At 41.7% G+C, this 21,112-nt stretch overlaps 1 protein-coding gene across 1 annotated transcript in view; it reads right to left on the reverse strand.

The window, feature by feature from the left end:
• Positions 1-337: 337 nt before the first annotated feature.
• LOC132834198 (protein FAM81A-like) overlaps positions 338-21,112 on the reverse strand; it is a 59,714-nt gene continuing 38,939 nt past the window's right edge. The window contains exons 6-9 of the mRNA XM_060852864.1: positions 13,526-13,632; positions 8,279-8,447; positions 3,254-3,449; positions 338-480 (exon numbers count right to left, since the gene is read on the reverse strand). Coding sequence (XP_060708847.1) covers positions 338-480; positions 3,254-3,449; positions 8,279-8,447; positions 13,526-13,632 — 615 coding nt within the window. The remainder of the gene's footprint in view (positions 481-3,253; positions 3,450-8,278; positions 8,448-13,525; positions 13,633-21,112) is intronic.

A 21,112-nucleotide genomic window follows, 5' to 3' on the forward strand; every position in this document is an offset into this window, starting at 1 on the left:
ATGAATGACCCTGTTCGCTATATGACTCTGCTGCTATGGTCTGATTTGAAAAACTCAATCCATCTAATCCCATTAAACACCTTATGCACCAGAAATTTTACAGATAAGACATACAAGTTATTTTATTGAGATAAAGGTGCACACTGATATACAATGCTCAAAGGAATCTAGTTTGTTGACGTACTTGATTAACTTCACACGTGGATATCAGCGTTTACTGATGTCTTCTCAGGTTACATGAAATACCTTTAAGCATCTACCAATAAAAAGTTAAATGTGGTTTCTGATTTTTATTGGGCAATGTCTAGAATGATGTATACTATGGACAGGAATTATGTTATGAACTCTGCTTCAGAGGAATGGGATCCATCATTTGCTTAATCTGTTGAATCTGTTTCAGCAACTTGTCTTTATCCTGCTTCATTTTTGCTTCGAGTATGTGTTTTAAGGATCCAATGCTATCATAAATAGCTGAAAAGCCTTAATAACAAAAAACAAACCATTAGAAGTGTGAAAAAAACCAAATCAACTGCTGTGGATGCAAACCGTATTTGAAAACTTTCTAATATATACATTTGATTTAACAGCATTAAAATTATGTGTGAAATGTAAACATATGATACTTGAAGTACTGGGGAGAGAGAAACAGTCAATATTTCATGATAAATGTTTCTGACCTGAAATACCAACTCTGTTTCTCTTTCCATAAATGCTGAGTTGAGAGAGTGGTGCTGGAAAAGCACAGCAGGTTAGGCAGCATCCGAGGAGCAGGAAAATCAACGTTTCAGGGAAAAGCCATTCATTATGATTCCTGATGAAGGGCTTTTACCCGAAACTTTGATTTTCCTGCTCCTCGGATGCTGCCTGACCTGCTGTGCTTTTCCAGCACCACTCTCTTGACTTTAATCTCCAGCATCTGCAGTCCTCACTTTCGCCTTTTTCTATAAATGCTGCCAAGCCTACTGAGTTTTCAATTTATATTTGTGAGTTGATGCTAATAAACAAAATAACAATAATCTGATTCAGTTATTGTGATGGCAGTTAATATTCTTGTCACAAGACAGATCAGTTTTAATCTGAATAATCTATTCAAAGGCCGAGAGGATTAAGGTATGCCTTATCCTATTGACGTATTCACACTTAGTGATCCCAAATTTGATCCCTTAGGTAGAGCTGTGATTTGGAGATGCCGGTGTTGGACTGGGGTGTACAAAGTTAAAAATCACACAACACCAGGTTATAGTCCAACAGGTTTAATTGGAAGCACACTAGCTTTCGGAGCAACGCTCCTTCATCAGGTGATTGTGGAGGGCTCGATCGTAACACAGAGTTTATAGCAAAAATTTGCAGTGTGATGTAACTGAAATTATACATTGAAAAACTGATTGTCTGTTAAACCTTTCATCTGTTAGAACACAGTGACAGTTTCACTTCTTTCATGTGTAAATCACAAAACCCTTCATTTTAAAGTTGCATTCTTGGGTTAGCTGTTAACAATGATGATAGCTGGACAATATGTTGAAGGTTTTAGCCCCCTGTGTTCTCTGTCTATGACCTGATGTTTAGATTGATTCTAATCTAATAAGTGAGATAACAGTGTTTTACATAAATTCCTGCAGTTTTTGAGCTCAGAGTTCTACATGAATATATGCAGTTTTTGAGCAAAGTGCAATGTAACTCTGCAATACAAATTCACCACACAAAATATATGTGTGAATCTGGGTCTTTGTCTATCTGTGTGTGTGTGTCTGTCTGGGGTGGGGGTTGTGAGTGTGAGAAAGTATTTGTGTGTTTGTGTGTGTGTGTAGTGGGTGCAAGGTGTCTTAAGTCTGCGAGGGGTTGCATATGTGAGCGTGGGAGTGTGTATGTCTATACGGGTGTGTGTGGGTATCTGTTGATTGCTACGACAACGGATGAATGCGCACCGCACAACAATCAACAGACAGGAGGGTTCCCTCCCAGTTGGGGAACACTTCAGTGGTCCAGGACATTCAGCCTCAGACTTTTGGGTGACCATCCTCCAAGGTGGACTTCGGGACACAGCAGAGGAAAGTGGCCGAGCAGAGGCTGATAGCTAAGTTCGGTACCCATAGTGAGGGGCTCAACCGGGACCTTGGGTTCATGTCACATTACAGGTGATCACCATTGCACTACACACACACACACACACACACACACAGACGCGCACACAGACACCCACCCACACACACCCGTACAGACACACACACTCCCACGCTCACACATGCACCCCCTCGCAGACTGAAGACACTCTGCACCCACTACACACACACACTTTCTCACTCACAACCCCCACCACAGACAGGCACACACAGACAGACAAAGACCCATATGCACACATATATTTTGTGGGGTGAATTTGTATTGCAGAGTTACATTGCACTTTGCTCAAAAACTGCATACATTCATGTAGAACTCTGAGCTCAAAAACTGCAGGAATTTATGTAAAACACTGTTATCTCACTTATTAGATTAGAATCAATCTAAACATCAGGTCATAGACAGAGAACACAGGGGGCTAAAACCTTCAACATATTGTCTAGCTATCACCATTGTTAGCAGCTAACCCGAGAATGCAACTTTAAAAAGAAGGGTTTTGTGATTTACACATGAAAGAAGTGAAACTATCACTGTATTCTAACAGATGAAAGGCTTAACAGACAATTAGTTTTTCAATGTATAATTTCAGTTACATCACACTGCAAATTTTTGCTACAAATTCTGTGTTACGATCGAGCCCTCCACAATCACCTGATGAAGGAGTGTCGCTCCAAAAGCTAGTGTGCTTCCAATTAAACCTCTTGGACTGTAACCTGGTGTTGTGTGGTTTTTAACTAGGTTGAGCTGAGTCGTGATCTCCACAGATCACAATTGATATATTATAAATGGCCTTTGTATCTTTGACTAAGGACTGAAAAAAATCACTAATATTTCTCACTCCTCAATATTATTCAGGAGTGTCCCTGCTGGAAGGCATCAGTATATAGATATTTAAGGGCAAGGCTGGTTTCATCTGTGATCAAGACGTTTTTTTACAGCCTTTCAATTGGGTTCACGTGATGAACAAAGTATTAGAAAGGTTGCTAGTGCCTTCAGAAATGTAACCTGATCGTTTCATAACATAAGACTGGAGATAGATGAAGAGAACTTACAATTTTGAAATAAATCCTTATACTGAATGAGAAGTTAAATTGTGTAAATGATGGAACCATTGCAAAAACTGATATTATCTCACCGATCTTAGTTGCAGCTTCAACATCATCTATTTCTTTCCACATTTTCTCTTCTATGCTTAATATGATCATACTCAGTTTCCTCTCAACATGTTTTATGCTGTAATTCTCTGAGTTCATTTTTTGAATTGCCTCTATTCTGTCAAGTTTCACAGATAGCTGGTTAAGCCTCTCTTCTATTGACTTTTCACTGCGTTCCTAGCACAAAGTTACATATCCATTATAGCAAGCAAATTGACAGTCAGTCATGAGAATACATCCACTATTTGAAGGTTTGCTGTACAAGATAGCAACATGTTACATTAACTTATGAACATCAGCCTTTAAGCTAATGGGTAGATTCCTTCATTCAATTAGAAAAGATACAATGGTAGACCTATTGTTAATTAACAAACTTGTTAAACCTAATTCTGAGCTGAAAATGTGTTGCTGGTTAAAGCACAGCAGGTTAGGCAGCATCCAAGGAACAGGAAATTCGACGTTTCGGGCCAGAGCCCTTCATCAGAAAGGGCTCTGGCCCGAAACGTTGAATTTCCTGTTCCTTGGATGCTGCCTAACCTGCTGTGCTTTAACCAGCAACACATTTTCAGCTCTGATCTCCAGCATCTGCAGACCTCACTTTTTACTCAAACCTAATTCTGAGGTAATCCAAATCAGTGCATTGGAAATACAGGTCATGATTTGGAGATGTCGGTGTTGGACTGGGGTATACAAAGTTAAAAATCGCACAACAACAGATTATAGTCCAACAGGTTTAATTGGAAGCACACTAGCCTTCTGAGCGTCGCTCCTTCATCAGGTGAGAGTGGAGGGCTCAATCCTAACACAGAATTTATAGCAAAAATTTACAGTGTGATGGAACTGAAATGATACATTGAAAAATTGATTGTCTGTTAAGTCTTTCATGTGTAAATCACAAAACTTTTTTTTAAAAAAAATTTTATTCTCAGGTTAGCTGTTAACAATGTGTTAGCTAGACAATATGTTGAAGGTGTTAGCCCGCTGTGTTCTCTGTCTATGCCATGATGTTTAGGTTGATTCTAATCTAAAAAGTGAGATAACGGGAGTTTTACATTAATGCATGCAGTTTTTGAGCAAAGTACAATGTAACTCTGCAAGTACAAATTCACCCCACAAAATATGTGTACATGTGGGTCTTTGTCTGTCTGTGTGTGTGTGTCTGGGTTGGGGGTTGTGAGTGTGAGAAAGTGTATGTGTGTGTGTGGTGTGTAGTGTGTCTTAAGTCTGTGAGGGGGTGCGTGTGGGAGTGTGTGTGTCTGTGTGCACGTCTGTGTACATGTGTATCCGTGTGTATAGGAGTGTCTGTGTGTGTGTATAGTGCAATGGTGGTCACCTGTAATGTGACATGGACCCAAGGACCTGGTTGAGGCCCTCCCTATGGGTACCGAACTTAGCTATCAGCCTCTGCTCAGCCACTTTTCGCTGCTGCCTATCCCGAAGTTCCGCCTTGAGGATGGTCACCCGAAGGTCCGAGGTTGAATGTCCTGGACCACTGAAGTGTTCCCCAACTGGGAGGGAACACTCCTGTCTGTTGATTGTTGTGTGGTGCCCATTCATCCGTTGTCGTAGCCTTTACTTGATTTCCCCAATGTACCATGCCTCCGGGCATCCTTGCCTGCAACGTATAAGATAGACAAAGTTGGCTGAGTCACATGAGTACCTGCCATGTACAAGGTGGGAGGTGTCCCCAGGCATAATGGTGGTATCTATGTCCACACTCTGACACGTCTTGCAGCACCCACCGTGACAGGGTTGTATGGAGTTGTCCTGAGAACCGGGCAGTTTGCTACAAACAATGATCTGTTTGAAGTTTGGCGGTTGTTTAAAGGCAACTAGTGGAGGTGTGGGGAAGGTCTTGGTGAGGTGCTCATCCTCATTGATAATGTGTTGCAGGTCACGAAGAACATGGCATAGGTTTTCAGCTCCTGGAAAATATTGAACAACAAAGGGTACCTTGTCGGTTGCAGAACTTGCCTGTCTCCTGAGGAGGTCATTATGGTTCCTTGCTGTGGCACGTCCGAACTGGCGGTCAATGAGTTGGGCATCGTACCCCGTTCTTGTGAGGGCATTCCAGAGTACTTCCAGGTGTCCGTCACGTTCCTCCTCATCCAAGCAGATCCGCTTTATGCGTAGGGCTTGTCCAAAGGGGATGGCTGTTTTCATGTTTTGGATGGAAGCTGGAGAAGTGTAGCATTGTGAGGTTGTCTGTGGGTTTGCGGTAGAGTGTGGTGCTGAGGTGTCCATCCTTGAAGGAGATGCATGTGTCCAAGAATGAGACAGATAGCCAAGAGTAGTCCATGGTGAGTTTGATGGTAGGATGAAACTTGTTGATGTCACTGTGTAGTTTTATCAGTGACTCCTTGCCATGGATCCAGAGGAAGAAAATGTCGTCAATGTGCCTGGTTTATAATGTTGGTTGGAGATCCTGCATAGAGAAGAAGTCTTGTTCGAACCTGTGCATAAAAATGTTGGCATATTGGGGTGCAAATTTGGTCCCCATGGCTGTTCCGTGTGTCTGGATGAAGAACTGGTTGTCAAAGATGAAGACATTATGATCGAGGATAAAGTGGATGAGTTGTAGGATGGTGTTTGGAGATTGGCAGTGGTTGGTGTTGAGTACTGAGGCTGTTGCCGCGATGCCATCATTGTGGGGGATGCTGGTGTAGAGTGTGGAAATGTCCATTGTGACGAGGAATGTTCCCGATTCGACTCGTCCGTGGGTGCTGAGTTTCTGTACAAAATCCTTGGTGCCGCGACAGAAGCTGGGGATCCCCTGTACAATAGGTTTCAAGATGCCTTCAACATAGCCAGAGAGATTCTCACATAGGGTCCCATTGCCCGACACGATGGGTGTGTTGGCTTTGTATACCTTTAGAAGGCAGTAAAAGTTGCCAACACGAGAAGTACGTGGGATGAGGGCGCGTAGGGAACTCTGAAGAACTCTGTCATGGCATAGACAGAGAACACAGGGCTAACACCTTCAACATATTGTCTAGCTATCACCATCGTTAATAGCTAACCTTAGAATGCAACCTTTTAAAAAAAAAAGGTTTTGTGATTTACACATGAAAGAAGTGAAACTATCATGGTATTCAAACAGATGAAAGACTTAACAGACAATCAATTTTTCAATGTATAATTTCATTACATCACACTGTAAATGTTTGCTATAAATTCTGTGTTAGGATTGAGCCCTCCACTATCACCTGATGAAGGAGTGATGCTCCGAAAGCTAGTGTGCTTCCAATTAAACCTGTTGGACTATTACCTGGTGTTGTGTGATTTTTAAACGAGATACAAGTCATTCTGCTATAATGTTGTTTCCTCAACGTGAGTTCGCTGTAACGCAATTGACGAATTGGGGGCACTGTTTATACAGCATGAACTTTTAAAATGTGTGTTGCTTATAACCCAATTACATCACCAACACTTTAAGCACTGTTTCTAATAGATGATTTTTCTATAATGAGGGGTTGCATAAGAACCACAACTATCATGTTATTGAAGAATCGATTGTATAAGATAATCACTAATAAATCCAATAAGGACAACATGGTGGGCCGATTCCTGTGCTGTACTGTCCTATGTTCCATAAAAGACAGAACAAACTTTATTCAGAGATTGGCTAGAATCTGTGTGCATAGCTTGTTTTACCATTGTAGTGATTATGTTCTTGATCAGGGTCATAGAGAATATTAGACAATAGACTGTAGATAAATTTACCTTTGATTAAACATTCTTTTAACTATTTACAAAATAAGGCTTAGCATGAGGTTGAACATAGAACCATCTATCTGTGTAATTGAGTCTGCTATGATGTATTTTGTTACCTCACTGATGAAGTAGACAAAGTATATACATACTTAGTATATTTTCAGCTACCATAGAGATTACCTGCAGCAGACAGACTGGATGCATTTAGGAGTAAGCTGGATAAATAGATAAGGAAGAAAAGGAATGGAAGATCATCCATTTAGGGGCTGAGTTCTTTGTTTAATGTATTGCATACTCTGTGTGATGCTGTCTAATGCACACAGACAGCTACCTTAAGAAAATGAGGACTGCAGATGTTGGAGATCAGAGTCAAAAAGTGTGGTGCTGGAAAAGGCAGGCAGGCAGCATCTGAAGAGCAGGGGAGTCGATGTTTTGGGCATAAGTCCTTCATCAGAAATGTTGAGGGAGAGCCTAAGGTGACTGAGAGATAACTGGGAGGGAGTGGGCTTGGGGCAAGTAGCTTGAAAGGCAATACGTAGATGAAGGTGGTTGATGGTGTTAGGTCGGAGCAGAGGGTGGAGCGGATAGGTGGGAAGGAAGATGGACAGATAGGACAGTTCAAGAGGGTGGTGCTGAGTTGGTGGGTTGGTTCTGGGATAAGGTCGAGTGAGAGGAGATGAGGAAACTGGTGAAATCAACATTGATGCCGTGTGGTTTGGGGTCCCAAGGTGGAAGATGAGGCGTTCTTCCTCCAGTCATCGGGTGGTTTTAATTTGGCAGTGGAGGACGCCCAGGAATTGCATGTCCTTGGCGGAGTGGGAGAGGAAGTTGACAATTTCAAATGTATGATCTCTGGCCCATTTTAACATAATCTCATGATCTTCCTAAATTGTATATAAACTAATAGTTGTTCAGCATCGTCATTGCTAACATAATATACTTAAAAGCTCTGGTGTTATTCTTCATAATGGAAGTCACAAAGTGAATGTGTCTATGTGAATGGTGATTATGTATAACACCTATGATTAATCCTGATAAATCTCTCTCACATCCAGTGCTCTGGTGGAATGTGGTGCTTACTAACTTGACAACTTGGTTTTTATCTCTCCCAATATTCACTTTTTCTAAAATCTATATTTTCTATTACAACTCTTAACACACATTGTCACCACAAATATATCAAGCATGACTCTGGGAATAGTGTTAATATTCCATTGCAACATTATACAGCTCACTTTTGAAACAAATTGAAGCTGAATATCTACATTTTCTGTTCTCAGTGTAATATTTACAGTTTTATCTTTCACGGTTAGGGAGATCAGTTCTATTTGATGTAACAATTCCTGCTCCTTTCTAGCTAGTTTCTGTTCCAAATGGGAGCAAACAGACAAAGCCTGATCCTTAATATCTTCAGTTATGCTCTTCATCCTATCCAAGTTAACTTGTGACATGGTCTGGCCACTAGAAGAAAACAGAAAATAAAAAGGATCAGGTGACACTTTTTGATTGGATCTATTGAGGTTATGGTCAAAACGTATGGTGCTGGAAAAGCACAGCTGGTCAGGCAGCACCTGAGGAGCAGAAGAGTCAACGTTTCGAGCATAAGCTCTTCATCAGGAATGGCAAAAGTGCGGACTGCAGATGCTGGAGATTAGAGTTGAGAGTGTGGTGCTGGAAAAGCACAGCAGGTCAGGCAGCATCCAAGGAGCAGGAGAATTGACATTTCGGACAAAAGCCCTTCATCAGGAACAGTCTTTTGTCTCTAACCTCCAGTAGCTGCAGTCCTCACTTTGTAATTCCTGATGAAGAGCTTATGCTCAAAACATAGACTCTCATGCTCCTCGAATGCTGCCTGACCCACTGTGCTTTTCCAGCACTACACTTTTTGACTCTGATCTGCAGCATTTGCAGTCCTCACTTTCTTGCCTATTGAGGTTATGTCTTAATCGTTCTCACCAATTTACTAGAGGTCATCTAGAGAAGTGCAAGCTAGAGATTGGACTAAAAATCCAGAGAACATAAGTTCAAATCCTGTCATAGCAGATTGAGAATTTAAATGTAGTTTATAAGAATAAGTAAAAAGCCAATATCTGTGAAATCAACCGCAAAGCTGTTGGATCATTGAGAAAACCTAATAGCTCCACCTTTTGCTGCCACAGACACAGTAAATCGAAATAGCTGTATGGTAACGGGTTAATTATATTTTTATTCCAAGAAAAGTTACAGTGCATCTGTTAAAAGGGCTCTGTTATATCAACATCAGACCACATGAAACTGGAGCCTGGGTCTGTAAGGTTTCAACAGGATGTATCTCTTACCATGCCTTTTAAGTAGTTATGTTTAATAAAGCCTTTTAACATTCACTCATAAGACCATAGGCATCACTTTGCTACAAGGTTGCAATGGTGACCAGACCCACAACGCCAGAGACAATTACCTGAAATATATCCTAATCATTCTATAGTGTCATGGGTAAATCATGAGACCAGTTCAGTGATCTGACCTCAGAAGTTGAGGCGATACCTGAAGAGAAGCTCAGAGATGACAGGAAGAACTGAATGATGGATTTCACAGCTCACCTAGGCGCTGAATTGGAGAGCAAAAACAGATGCAAAAGCTGGAAAAGTGCAGGAGAAAGCCCACATCAGTGAATGCAGTAAGCATCAAGTAAAAGTCATTTGGCCACAGTGAATAAACACTACCTTAAATTAGAGGCACATGGAGATGGGAAAATGCACTCTGAAAACTTACTAATGGCAAGTGCATAAAGCAAAAGGGCACAGTCAATGTTATTAAGGCATCCCAACTCAAACCAGCCAGTTTTATAGTGATTGCGAGTGACATAAGAAAGATAATGACACAGATGCAGCAGCCGCACAGAAAATTAAACACAGACCATGTAAGCCTGCTGGTGTATGGGCAGAATGAACTCTATTCTTAGAGTATTATCAGGATCATTGCTGGATTTCCATAGGTGAATTCTGATATGCAGATATATTGGTTAACAGTAAAGAAACTGGTTTTAAATTGGACATGGGGAGGATCTATTGATTCTTTCATAGGCTACACAATATTAATGCCAGAAATTCTCAACATCCACCATTTAATTTAATATTAAAATCAGAATGAATGAGCAAGTGCATGCTATTGCTTGTGACAATGGAACAGATTGTAAAAGTTCTTTATGTCAATCCTAAGCCTTATATCTCTTCTTTACTGCATGTGCAGCTTTAAACATTCTTTGGTTAGCAGAAACTAGAGACACTGAAGTCCATTCAACTTCCAACCACTCTGTTAGAGGACATAAACTTCGCATGAGCTGAATTCTTGTTTCTTGGGAGGGTGAGTGCACGGTTGCAATGAGATGGCAGATTATCTGCAGGCAAGAACACTTCTGAAACTCCTTTAGAAAATAAAAGCACATCAATATTTATAAGGAAATATAGTTGTGGAATATCTCTCTGCTACAGGCACTCCAGATACTTTGTTGACAAAATAGGAATACAGGCTCTTCATTTCTCTGAAAAGAGAAGTTTCAAATGGCCAAACAAAAGGGTGCAGAAGGTTCAGTTGATCAGCCACCAGAGGCAATATTGCAGCTTGATTTGCTCTTTAGGATGCAATAACCGGGAAGGAGCCTACCATTCATGCTGTCCATTTCGTAAGATGTTTCTCTTACCATGCCTTGTAAGTAGTTATGTTGAATAAAGCCTTTTAACATTAACTTATAAGGACGTAGACATCACTTTACTCTTTGATTTGGGTGTCACTATCCCTGGAGTTCCTGCAGAGTCTTTTGTGAAGAGTCATCCTTTTATCGAAGAAGGTAAAACAAGAGGAAAAGTTGTCGAATAATTTCATTGAACCTACTAAGGAGATGTACCAACTGCAAATGTCGTTAGATCAAGAAATTCCTTCCTGTGTAGAAAGCCAAGCAAATTCAGAGAAGCAGAAACAAAACCTCATACCACTTCAATCATTAATGGAAGCAAGTGAAGCTTATAGTAATTTAATGGTTACTACGTCTTATGTATCCTGGTTTATAGAGTTAGTGAAAGATCTTTAACCAATGCAAGAAAGAGGTCTTGAACTCCAAAATAGATTCAGGGATATTGATAGCAGGCTGGTTGGAGAATGTCCACTTGCATGAGTGAAGCTGAAAATGTGTTGCTGGAAAAGCACAGCAGGTCAGGCAGCATCCAAGGAGCAGGAGAGTCGACGTTTCAGGCATGAGCCCTTCTTCAGGAATGAGGAAAGTGTGTCCAGCAGGCTAAGGTAAAAGGTAGGGAGGAGGGACTTGGAGGAGGGGCGTTGGAAATGCGATGGGTCGAAGGAGGTCAAGGTGAGGGTGATAGGCCGGAGTGGGGGCGGAGAGGTCAGGAAGAAGATTGCAGATGAGGAAGGCGGTGCTGAGTTCAAGGGATTTGACTGAGACAAGGTGGGGGGAGGGGAAATGAGGAAACTGGAGAAATCTGAGTTCATCCCTTGTGGTTGGAGGGTTCCTAGGCGGAAGATGAGGCGCTCTTCCTACAGCCGTCATGTTGCTATAATCTGGTGATGGACCAACCAACCCAACCACCCCGTGACTCAACACATCAACTCCCTCTCCCACTCCACCAAGGACATGCAAGGGATGAACTCAGATTTCTCCAGTTTCCTTATTTCCTGTCACCCCACCTTGTGTCAGTCAAATCCCTCGAACTCAGCACCACCTTCCTAACCTGCAATCTTCTTCCTGACCTCTCCACCCCCACCTCCACTCTGGCCTATCAACCTCACCTTGACCTCCTTCGACCTATCGCATTTCCAACGCCCTTCCCCCAAGTCCCTCCTCCCTACTTTTTATCTTAGCCTGCTGGACACACTTGCCTCATTCCTGAAGAAGGGCTCATGCCCGAAACGTCAACCCTCCTGCTCCTTGGATGCTGCCTGACCTGCTGTGCTTTTCCAGCGAAACATTTTCAGCTCTGATCTCCAGCATCTGCAGTCCTCACTTTCTCCTTGCATGAGTAGAAGCCAATTACGTGTAACACAGCTCTGTAACAATGTCCAGAAAACACCAACTTAGACACTTAGAAAAAAAAATCAATCATCAGAAATGCCCATAAAGAGGATGTTTGCTATCTCCAAGCAACAAATAAAAAACTGCCCAGGGAAAAGGATATGCTTAAATTAAAATTTGATTTTACCAACAATTAACTTTCAGAAATGATTGAGCTGAATAGTTGGCAGCTGAAATGTATGAAGCTATCTCATGAATATCAAGCATGACTCTGCAATTAAAAGTGATGATCTGAAATTTAAAAAGACACTCTTGAGAGAGGGTACGAAAATATTCTTTTAAGTGAACAGAATGGAGAAGCAAACACTTGTTAAGCAGGGGGATCACTTGCAAAATTATGATTTGGAGATGCCGGTGTTGGACTGAGGTGGACAAAGTTAAAAATCACACAACACCAGGTTATAGTCCAACAGGTTTTTTTGGAAGCACTAGCTCAGATGGTTGATGAAGAAGCAGTGCTTCGAAAGCTAGTGCTTCCAAATAAATCTGTTGGACTATAACCTGGTGTTGTGTGATTTTTAACTTTGTAAAATATCCTTTGACAAATGAAAATCCTAGAAACACATGAAAAAGCAGCCATCCAACTTGCAGACCACAATGCTGTTCAGGAACTTCTCATCGATGACAGTTCTCAAGTATATTTCCTTACTGACGATGATGCTCTTCTACTTTCTAGTGGAGTTCCAGAAATGTTCTTGTCTGCAGATAATCTGCCATTCCACTGCAACCTTGCACTCACCCTTCCAGAAAACAAGACGTCAGCTCAAGCATCCTATCCACCCTCAAAGAGAACTATTGGAAATTAATGTTTTAAGCCAGAGACTTATTTGGGGTGGGGAGTGGGGAAGGAAAGTGGGAATAAAAGTTTAAAGTTCAAGGTTAAACACTAATTATTGAATAGGGCATCATAAAAAAAGGACTACAAGAAAGATATAAAGTAAAAAGGGTAATTATTATCTCTATTGTAAAAGCAGCTATTGAGTATGTGCAAAACAAGTGATATTATAGTGGTTTAAGATCACGAAGCAGGGACCTGATTGTGTAAGGATCCAGCTCTCTCCATGCCTTCTGAAGAAATACATATAGTAAAGTCTGTTCACTTATAAGAGTGCAGATATTACATTGTTACAATGGTGTCCTTCTGTACTGAATTAATCTCTAATAAAGAAATTCTGTACTCATTTTGTTCTAAACTCAGAAAATGATTCTCGTTTCTGAAACTGGTGGACTGTGCAGCAAGATCTACTGATGCTAGAACAATTAGCTCTGAGAAAAGTGAGAGGGGGCAAGGACAGACCAAATCCTTGAAAGGAATCAAGATTCTTAGGGGTTTTCATGGCAACAGGGGAGATGTAAAAGGTTGCTGTTGAAAGGGGACTCAAGGTGTTTCCTTGTTACCATGTGGCCAAGTGCTTGTAAATCATCCCTGGCTTTTCATAGAAGATGCATTATATTTAAGCATGAGTTGTACACTCACCCAATATCCAGCAGGTGGGGATGTTCACTTTTCTGTCCCCCAGTAAACTTGATCTTTCTTTCTTGCTCTCTAATAGATTCCTCAACTCTCTGTAAAAGTTCTGAAATCTGTTGGAAGATCAATATAATATAAAATAAACATAATGGGGTAGAAAATGTACCATGCTCATTTGTAGGTGTCGATCAAATAGTGGATCTACAGCCTGAGTAGGAATGTGCTATAAAATAGAGAAATTGGTCACTGTGCCTCAGTAACATTGTACATGTGATATGCCAGTTTTACTTGATCACTGGCAACTCACGTAATAAGGACTATAACAATATTTTATTTAAAGGCAACCTTGAACCTCTTAAAGGGACAGTAATATAGGCCGGTGAGTCTTACCTCTGTTGTGGGCAAAGTCTTAGAGAGAATTGTAAGGGATAGGATTTATGAACATCTGGATAGGAATAATGTAATCGAGGATAGTCAGCATGGTTTTGTGAAGGGCAGGACGTGCCTCACAAACCTTATTGAATTCTTTGAGAAGGTGACTAAGGAGGTGGACCAGGGTAAAGTGGTAGATGTGGTGTATATGGATTTTAGTAAGGCATTTGATAAGGTTCCCCATGATAGGCTACTGCAAAAAATACGGAGGTATGGCATTGAGGGTGAGTTGGAGGTTTGGATTAGGAATTGGCTGTCTGGAAGAAGACAGAGGGTAGTAGTTGATGGTAAAGGTTCATCTTGGAGTGCAGTTGCGAGCAGTGTTCTGCAAGGATCTGTTTTGGGACCATTGCTGTTTGTCATTTTTATAAATGACCTGGAGGAGGGGCTAGAAGGTTGGGTGAGCAAGTTTGCGGATGATATGAAAGTTGGTGGAGTTGTTGACAGTGAGGAAGGATGTGGCAGGTTATAGCGGGATATAGATAAGCTGCAGAGCTGGGCAGAAAGGTGGCAAATGGAGTTCAATGTAGCTAAGTGTGACATGATTCACTTTGGTAAGAGTAACAAGAAGATGGAGTACTGGGCTAATGGTCGGATACTTGGTCGAGTGGATGAGTTGAGGGATCTTGGTGTCCATGTACATAGATCTCTGAAAGTTGCCACCCAGGTAAATAGTGCTGTGAAGAAGGCATATGGCGTACTGGCTTTTATTGGTAGAGAAATTGAGTTCCGGAGTCCTGAGGTCATGTTGTAGCTGTATAAGACTCTGGTGCGGCTGCATCTGGAGTATTGTGTGCAGTTTTGGTCGCCATACTATAAGAAGGATGTGGAGGCACTGGAACGGGAGCAAAGGAGGTTTACCAGGATGTTGCCTGGTATGGTATGAAGATCGTATGTGGAAAGGCTGAGGCACTTGGGGCTGTTTTCATTGGAGAAAAGAAGGTTTAGGGGTGACTTGATAGAGGTGTACAAGATGATTAGGGGTTTAGATAGGGTTGACCATGAGAACCTTTTTCCACGTATGGAGTCAGATATTATGAGGGAGCATAGCTTTAAATTAAGGGGTGGTAGGTATAGGACTGATATTAGGAGTAGATTCTTTACTCAGCGAGTCGTGAGTTCATGGAATGCCCTGCCAGTAACAGTGGTGGACTCTCCCTCTATAGGTATTTAAATGGGCATTGGATAGGCATATGGAGGAAAGTGGGCTAGTGTAGGTTAGGTGGGCTTGGATTGGCGCAACATCAAGGGCCGAAGGGCCTGTACTGCGCTGTATTTTTCTATGTTCTATGTTTCTATGTTCTAACTGATAGCTGTACAATGGAATCTGCCACAGACACTGCTCACATGCCTGAAATAGAATAGTGGGCCTGATACCATAGAGGAGTGGATTGTTATTCCATTGTGAGTTACTGAAGAGGGTCTGACAAGTAGCGAGTCAAGAGTTGGCACTTCAGAAGGTTGATGTATACTCGATGGGCTGAATGGCTCTTTCTGCACTGTCGGGAATTTATGACTAACTGGATAAAATCATCTCTGCTGCTCCTTATTGATTGCAATTTTCACTTTCTCATGGCTCTACCGTTATTCCCACTATTCACTTTGATATGTCTACCATCTCATTAGGATACCAGCAACGCATTCCCTTCCATCTTGGAAGACAAATTGGCAACAAAAAAACTGTTGGGCACAGGAGGAGAGTGACCCTACATCCATATCCTATGCCCACTTGAGGAGGACATCCTATATATCATAGGCGGGTGTTGAATTATGATAATGGCCACTTGTGAGATTGTAGGATGGGTCCTACAGATACTTTGTGTGGCTTACACTTTTGCTTCCCTTTCCACTCCCTATCGCAACACATTCAGCATGACCAATGGCAGCAGCTTTTGCCTCTCTCTCTGTCTCTATGTTCATGCTAAGCGTTCCAGCTCTTCCAATTTTAGATTAGAAACTGTTCATGGCCCTCAGAAATCATAGGACGAGAGTAGAATTATGAAAGAGGCCTCAGTTGGTATTTCTTTGGAAAGACCAGAACATACTTATTAGCAGGAGAAAGTGAGGTCTGTAGATGCTGGAGATCAGAGCTGAAAATGTGTGGCTGGAAAAGCTCAGCAGGTCAGGCAGCATCCAAGGAACAGGAGATTCGACGTTTCGGGCATAAGCCCTTCTTCAGGAATGAGGAAAGTGTGTCCAGCAGGCTAAGATAAAAGGTAGGGAGGAGGGACTTGGGAGAGGGGCGATGGAGATGTGATAGGTGGAAGGAGGTCAAGGTGAGGGTGATAGGCCGGAGTGGGGTGGGGGCGGAGAGGTCAGGAAGAAGATTGCAGGTTAGGAAGGCGGTGCTGAGTTTGAGGGATTTGACTGAGACAAGGTGGGGGGAGGGGAAATGAGGAAACTGGAGAAATCTGAGTTCATCCCTTGTGGTTGGAGGGTTCCTAGGCAGAAGATGAGGCGCTCTTCCTCCAACCATCGCGTTGTTATGGTCTGGCAATGGAGGAGTCCAAGTACCTGCATGTCCTTGGTGGAGTGGGAGGGGGAGTTGAAGTGTTGAGCCACGGGGTGGTTGGGTTGGTTGGTCCGGGTGTCCCAGAGGTGTTCTCTGAAACGTTCCGCAAGTAGGCGGCCTGTCTCCCCAATATAGAGGAGGCCACATCGGGTGCAGCGGATGCAATAGATGATGTGTGTGGAGGTGTAGGTGAATTTGTGGCGGATATGGAAGGATCCTTTGGGGCCTTGGAGAGAAGTAAGGGAGGAGGTATGGGCGCAAGTTTTGCATTTCTTGTGATTGCAGGGGAAGGTGCCGGGAGTGGAGGTTGGGTTGGGGGGGGGGTGTGGACCTGACGAGGGAGTCACGGAGGGAGTGGTCTTTTCAGAACGCTGATAGGGGAGGGGAGGGAAATATATCCCTGGTGGTGGGGTCCGTTTGAAGGTGGCGGAAATAACGGCGGATGATAGGCTGTATAAGGAGGTTGGTGAGGTGGTAGGTGAGAACCAGTGGGGTTCTGTGGTAGGTGAGAACCAGTGGGGTAGGTGAGAACTCATAGCTAATGAGTCTGTGTTATACTGAAGGAATACCACACTGTCTTTCAGCTGAGATGATGAGATTGAGGTCCATCTCCTCTCTCAGATGGATGAAAAGATTCAGAGCATTTTTTTCAAATACAGTTCTTTCCAGTATCCGCCCGCCAACATTAGGGCAATTAGATTTTCTGGGCGTTATCATAATTGCTGTTTATGAGAATTTACTATGTGCACATTAACGTTTACTTTATTGGCTGCTTTGTAAAAAATGGTAAATGTGGTTTTTCTTTCTCTTTCCTGTTGAGTTTTCAAAAGACAATCAGGAGAATCCCACTAGAATCACCAGTGGTGCTGTCAGATCCTGACACTTCTCCACAGTCAGTGATTGGGCACTGCCAAGATTATGTCTTTTTGCAGAACCACACAGATCTGCAATTTGCACAGCCATATGTTTTGAAATAAGGACTCAATCTAAAGACTTCCTCTATGTTCACTAAATAAATAGTAATAATAATACATGCCCTTATGTCAAAACTTTTTACAAACAATAATGTAATAATTTCCTTGTGTTAAATATTTATGCAGAGTGGTTGAACAATGCACCATTCACAGGAATTGTAAACCTATACGAGTGTATTCAAAACTGTACACTGTACAAGGTTAAATGGTGCTAAAATTCTCAAAGGGTTAGCAATATGTCAATTGAATCAACTGAGGGCAAGATGAGGGAGACTTCAACACCTAAAAAAGAAGCAGGAAGTCAGTTCCAAGAAAAGCTGTCAAATTGGGTCTATTTTCAGCATATGATTGGAGGTTTTTTAAAAGTATAATTTCCATTGTGAGAAATATTTATGTGGTGACAATGTTTGGTTTTGTTTCAATATTTTGTGAACTATGCCATATTTATATTCATAGGGCATTTCAGAAAATTTATTGTCAATTTTGTTTAATGGCTGAAGCAAGGGTCAAAGTTGTTGCCTTCAGAAAAATGTCTTAAAATGTTAATTTTAAATATAATTCTTATGGGATTACATCACAATCATAAATTCCCTCTTCCATCTTCTTACCCTTGTTGAAGAATTCATCAAAATGTAAACACTTTTCAAGCCATCTACTTAAATCATATCTAGGACTGAATTATGTCTCATTGCACGAAACAGAAATTATTTGTTTACATTTCATGAAGGGAAGTCCAGTTGGAAAGATAGAGATATAGCACACCTCCCATTCCTAGAACTCCTTCACAGTGACTGAATTATTTTGAATTGCAATCACTGTAGTAACATAAGCAGCCATTTTGCATGCAGCAAGTCAACAATAAACAACAATGAAATAAATGGCCAGTTAATCTTTTAGTAGTAAGGGATGGCAAATAACTATTTAACCAGGGCATCGAGAATCACTTCCACGGTCTCCTTCACATATTCCCATGAGAGCTTTTTTAATGGGCACCCAAATTAAAGTACTCACCAGAATGAGGAAAATATTGAAAATCCTGCCCAATAACAGGGTATTATTTGTTTTTTTTTATTGAGACAGATCTGGAATTGATTATGAAATTTGAGTTCAATAAACTCCAGAATTAAAATTGTCTTAATAGCACTCATGTAACAATTGTCATAAAACTTATCTGGTTCACTGGTGTGCTTTAAGGAAGGAAATCTGTTTGGTCTGGGCTACATTTGATTCCAGAATCAGCTTTGCTACCACTCAATTCAAGGGCTTTAGATATTGGCCTAGTCAGCAATGTCCTGCGAACTCATAAAAAAAGATCTAATCTTCAGGGATGTGGGGTAGTTTGGCAGTGATTTAAACTTATCAATACTTCATAAGTTAATGACACCGAAATAGCGAAACATTACCATCTTTTGGTAGCATTAGTGTGAATGTATCATGTAACTTGCCACAGTTCCAAATATTTCAGTGCTAAGTAACTTGGTGAAACATTGGTGTGGTTAAATCTCTGGAGGAAAAGGATAACTCTGATAACAATGCCCCTACTCCCATGTTTATCTAAGTATCTGTGATCTCTAAATGTTACTGTCCAACTTACACTTTGCCAACGTTGAATACAGATTACCTTATCATTCCTTTTGTTGTAAACTCTGGTCCAATGTCTACACAAGAATGTGTTGCATCTCCCTTAAACTAAAGGTTGATACCACACCAATATAAATTTAATGTGCTGTTTTATGAACATGTCGTAAAAGTTATTTGTTCACTTAGGTGCTCATGATTTCAGTTGCCAAAGCAAAAGTCTTGCATTGCCAATGGCAATCCAAATGGCATCTACTTGATTTAATATAGTCAGGCGACTTCAATTTGTAGCCATCATTTTCACTCTAAAGAGAGGACTCTTGTGGTGCAGTGGTAGTGTTTCCTACCTCTGAGGCAGATGGCCCAGTTCAAGTCTCACCAGCTTCAAAGGTGTGTAATAGCATTGTATCTCTGAAAAGGTTGATTCGAAATATCTTCACTCAAAGGGGGACCTTCTTGTGGCACAGTGGTAGAGTCCCTACCTCTGGACTGGGAGGGCCGGGTTCTAGCCCGAACTTGTCGTGCGGAGTGTAATCATATCTCTGAGTAGGCTGATTGGAAAAATGATTAACGCTGGTCCGTTAGCTCAGATGATTAAGGCACTTTGCTACTAATGCCAAGATCATGGTTTCAATCCCCTTTCTGATTAAATCTGCTGGTTTTCAATAGAGACCTTAATGATTCATATTTTCATGGCAGCTCTTGTGGTGCAGTGGTACAACCCATACCCCTGGACCGGGAGTCCCAGGTTCATGTTCCATCTGCTATAGAGGTGTATAATAACATCCCTGAAGAGATTGGTTTAACAAAATCATTCTAAAGAGAAAGGCTTTTGTGGCATAGTGGTAGTGTCCCTGTCCCTGGACCAAGAGGCCCTTCATGTCTGACCTGCTCCATAGGTGTGTAATGGCATGTCTGAACAAGATAATTTGAAAATTTCTTCTCTCTAAAGAGAGGGGGCGTAGAGGCAGCATAGTGGTAATGGCACTGGACTAGCAATTCAGATTCTTCGATTAATATTCTGAGGTTTTAGGATTGTCATAGTGATGTCCATACCTCTAGGCCAGAAGACATGAATTCACGTCTCACATGCTTCACAAGTATATAATAACGTGCCTGGACAGGTTGATTTGCAAAAGTGAGTTTGCATTTGTTGTCACTCCACTGCCCCTGACAAGTTTTGCTTGTAAACAGGAAATCAATTCTGAAACCTGGGTGCTTTAGTGGTGGAGGAGAAAGGAAACAAGTAAGAAAGGTGATTTGGTGATTGAAAAAAAGTTCACTCTAAAGACTGGCACACTAGCAGTGTCCCTACCTCAAGTTCCACTTGCCCAGAGCTGAATACGGTGAAAATACCTATAACTCAGTTCCAACATGACTGTCTGATCTGTTTTGCTTATGTTTGGAATATATAACCATCCCAAAATCGCCTCCACCCCATCCCCCAAATTTCTTATAATACTCTTCTGTGCTGGAGCTGCTACATAAGACAATCTGTGTGGAGTTTGCGCATTCTCCCCGTGTCTGTGTAGGTTTCTTCTGGGTGCTCCAGTTTCCTCCCATAATCCAAAGATGTGCAGGTTTGTGAATTGGCCCTGCTAAATTTCCCATAGTGTTCACGGATGTGTAGGTAAGGTGCATTAGTCAGGGGTAAATAGAGGGTTGGAGGAAATGGGTCTGGGTGGGTTACACTTCAGAGAGTCGGTGTGGACTTGTTGGACCCAATGGCCTGTTTCCACACGGTAGGGATTCTATACATATAGATAAGACAGTATTTGGAAAGGAAGTTATTGTCGCACAATGATAATGTCCCTACTTCTGAGCCAGGAAATCTAGTTCAAGTCCCACCTGCTTCAGATGTGAGCCACAACATGTCGAAGCAGGCATATAGCCTTCTCATCGAATTTTAAAATTGATAAAAGAACAAACAATTGAATTGCAATTCCTCCCACAATCCAAAGATGTGTAGGTCAGGTGAATTGGCCATGCTAAATTGCCCATAATGTTAGGTGCATTAGTCAGGGGTAAATATAGGGTGGCAGAATGGCTCTGGATGGGTTACTCTTCTGAGGGTTGGTGTGGAGTTGTTGGGGCGAA

Source organism: Hemiscyllium ocellatum, chromosome 39 (assembly GCF_020745735.1).
Source record: "Hemiscyllium ocellatum isolate sHemOce1 chromosome 39, sHemOce1.pat.X.cur, whole genome shotgun sequence".
NCBI lineage: Eukaryota > Metazoa > Chordata > Chondrichthyes > Orectolobiformes > Hemiscylliidae > Hemiscyllium > Hemiscyllium ocellatum.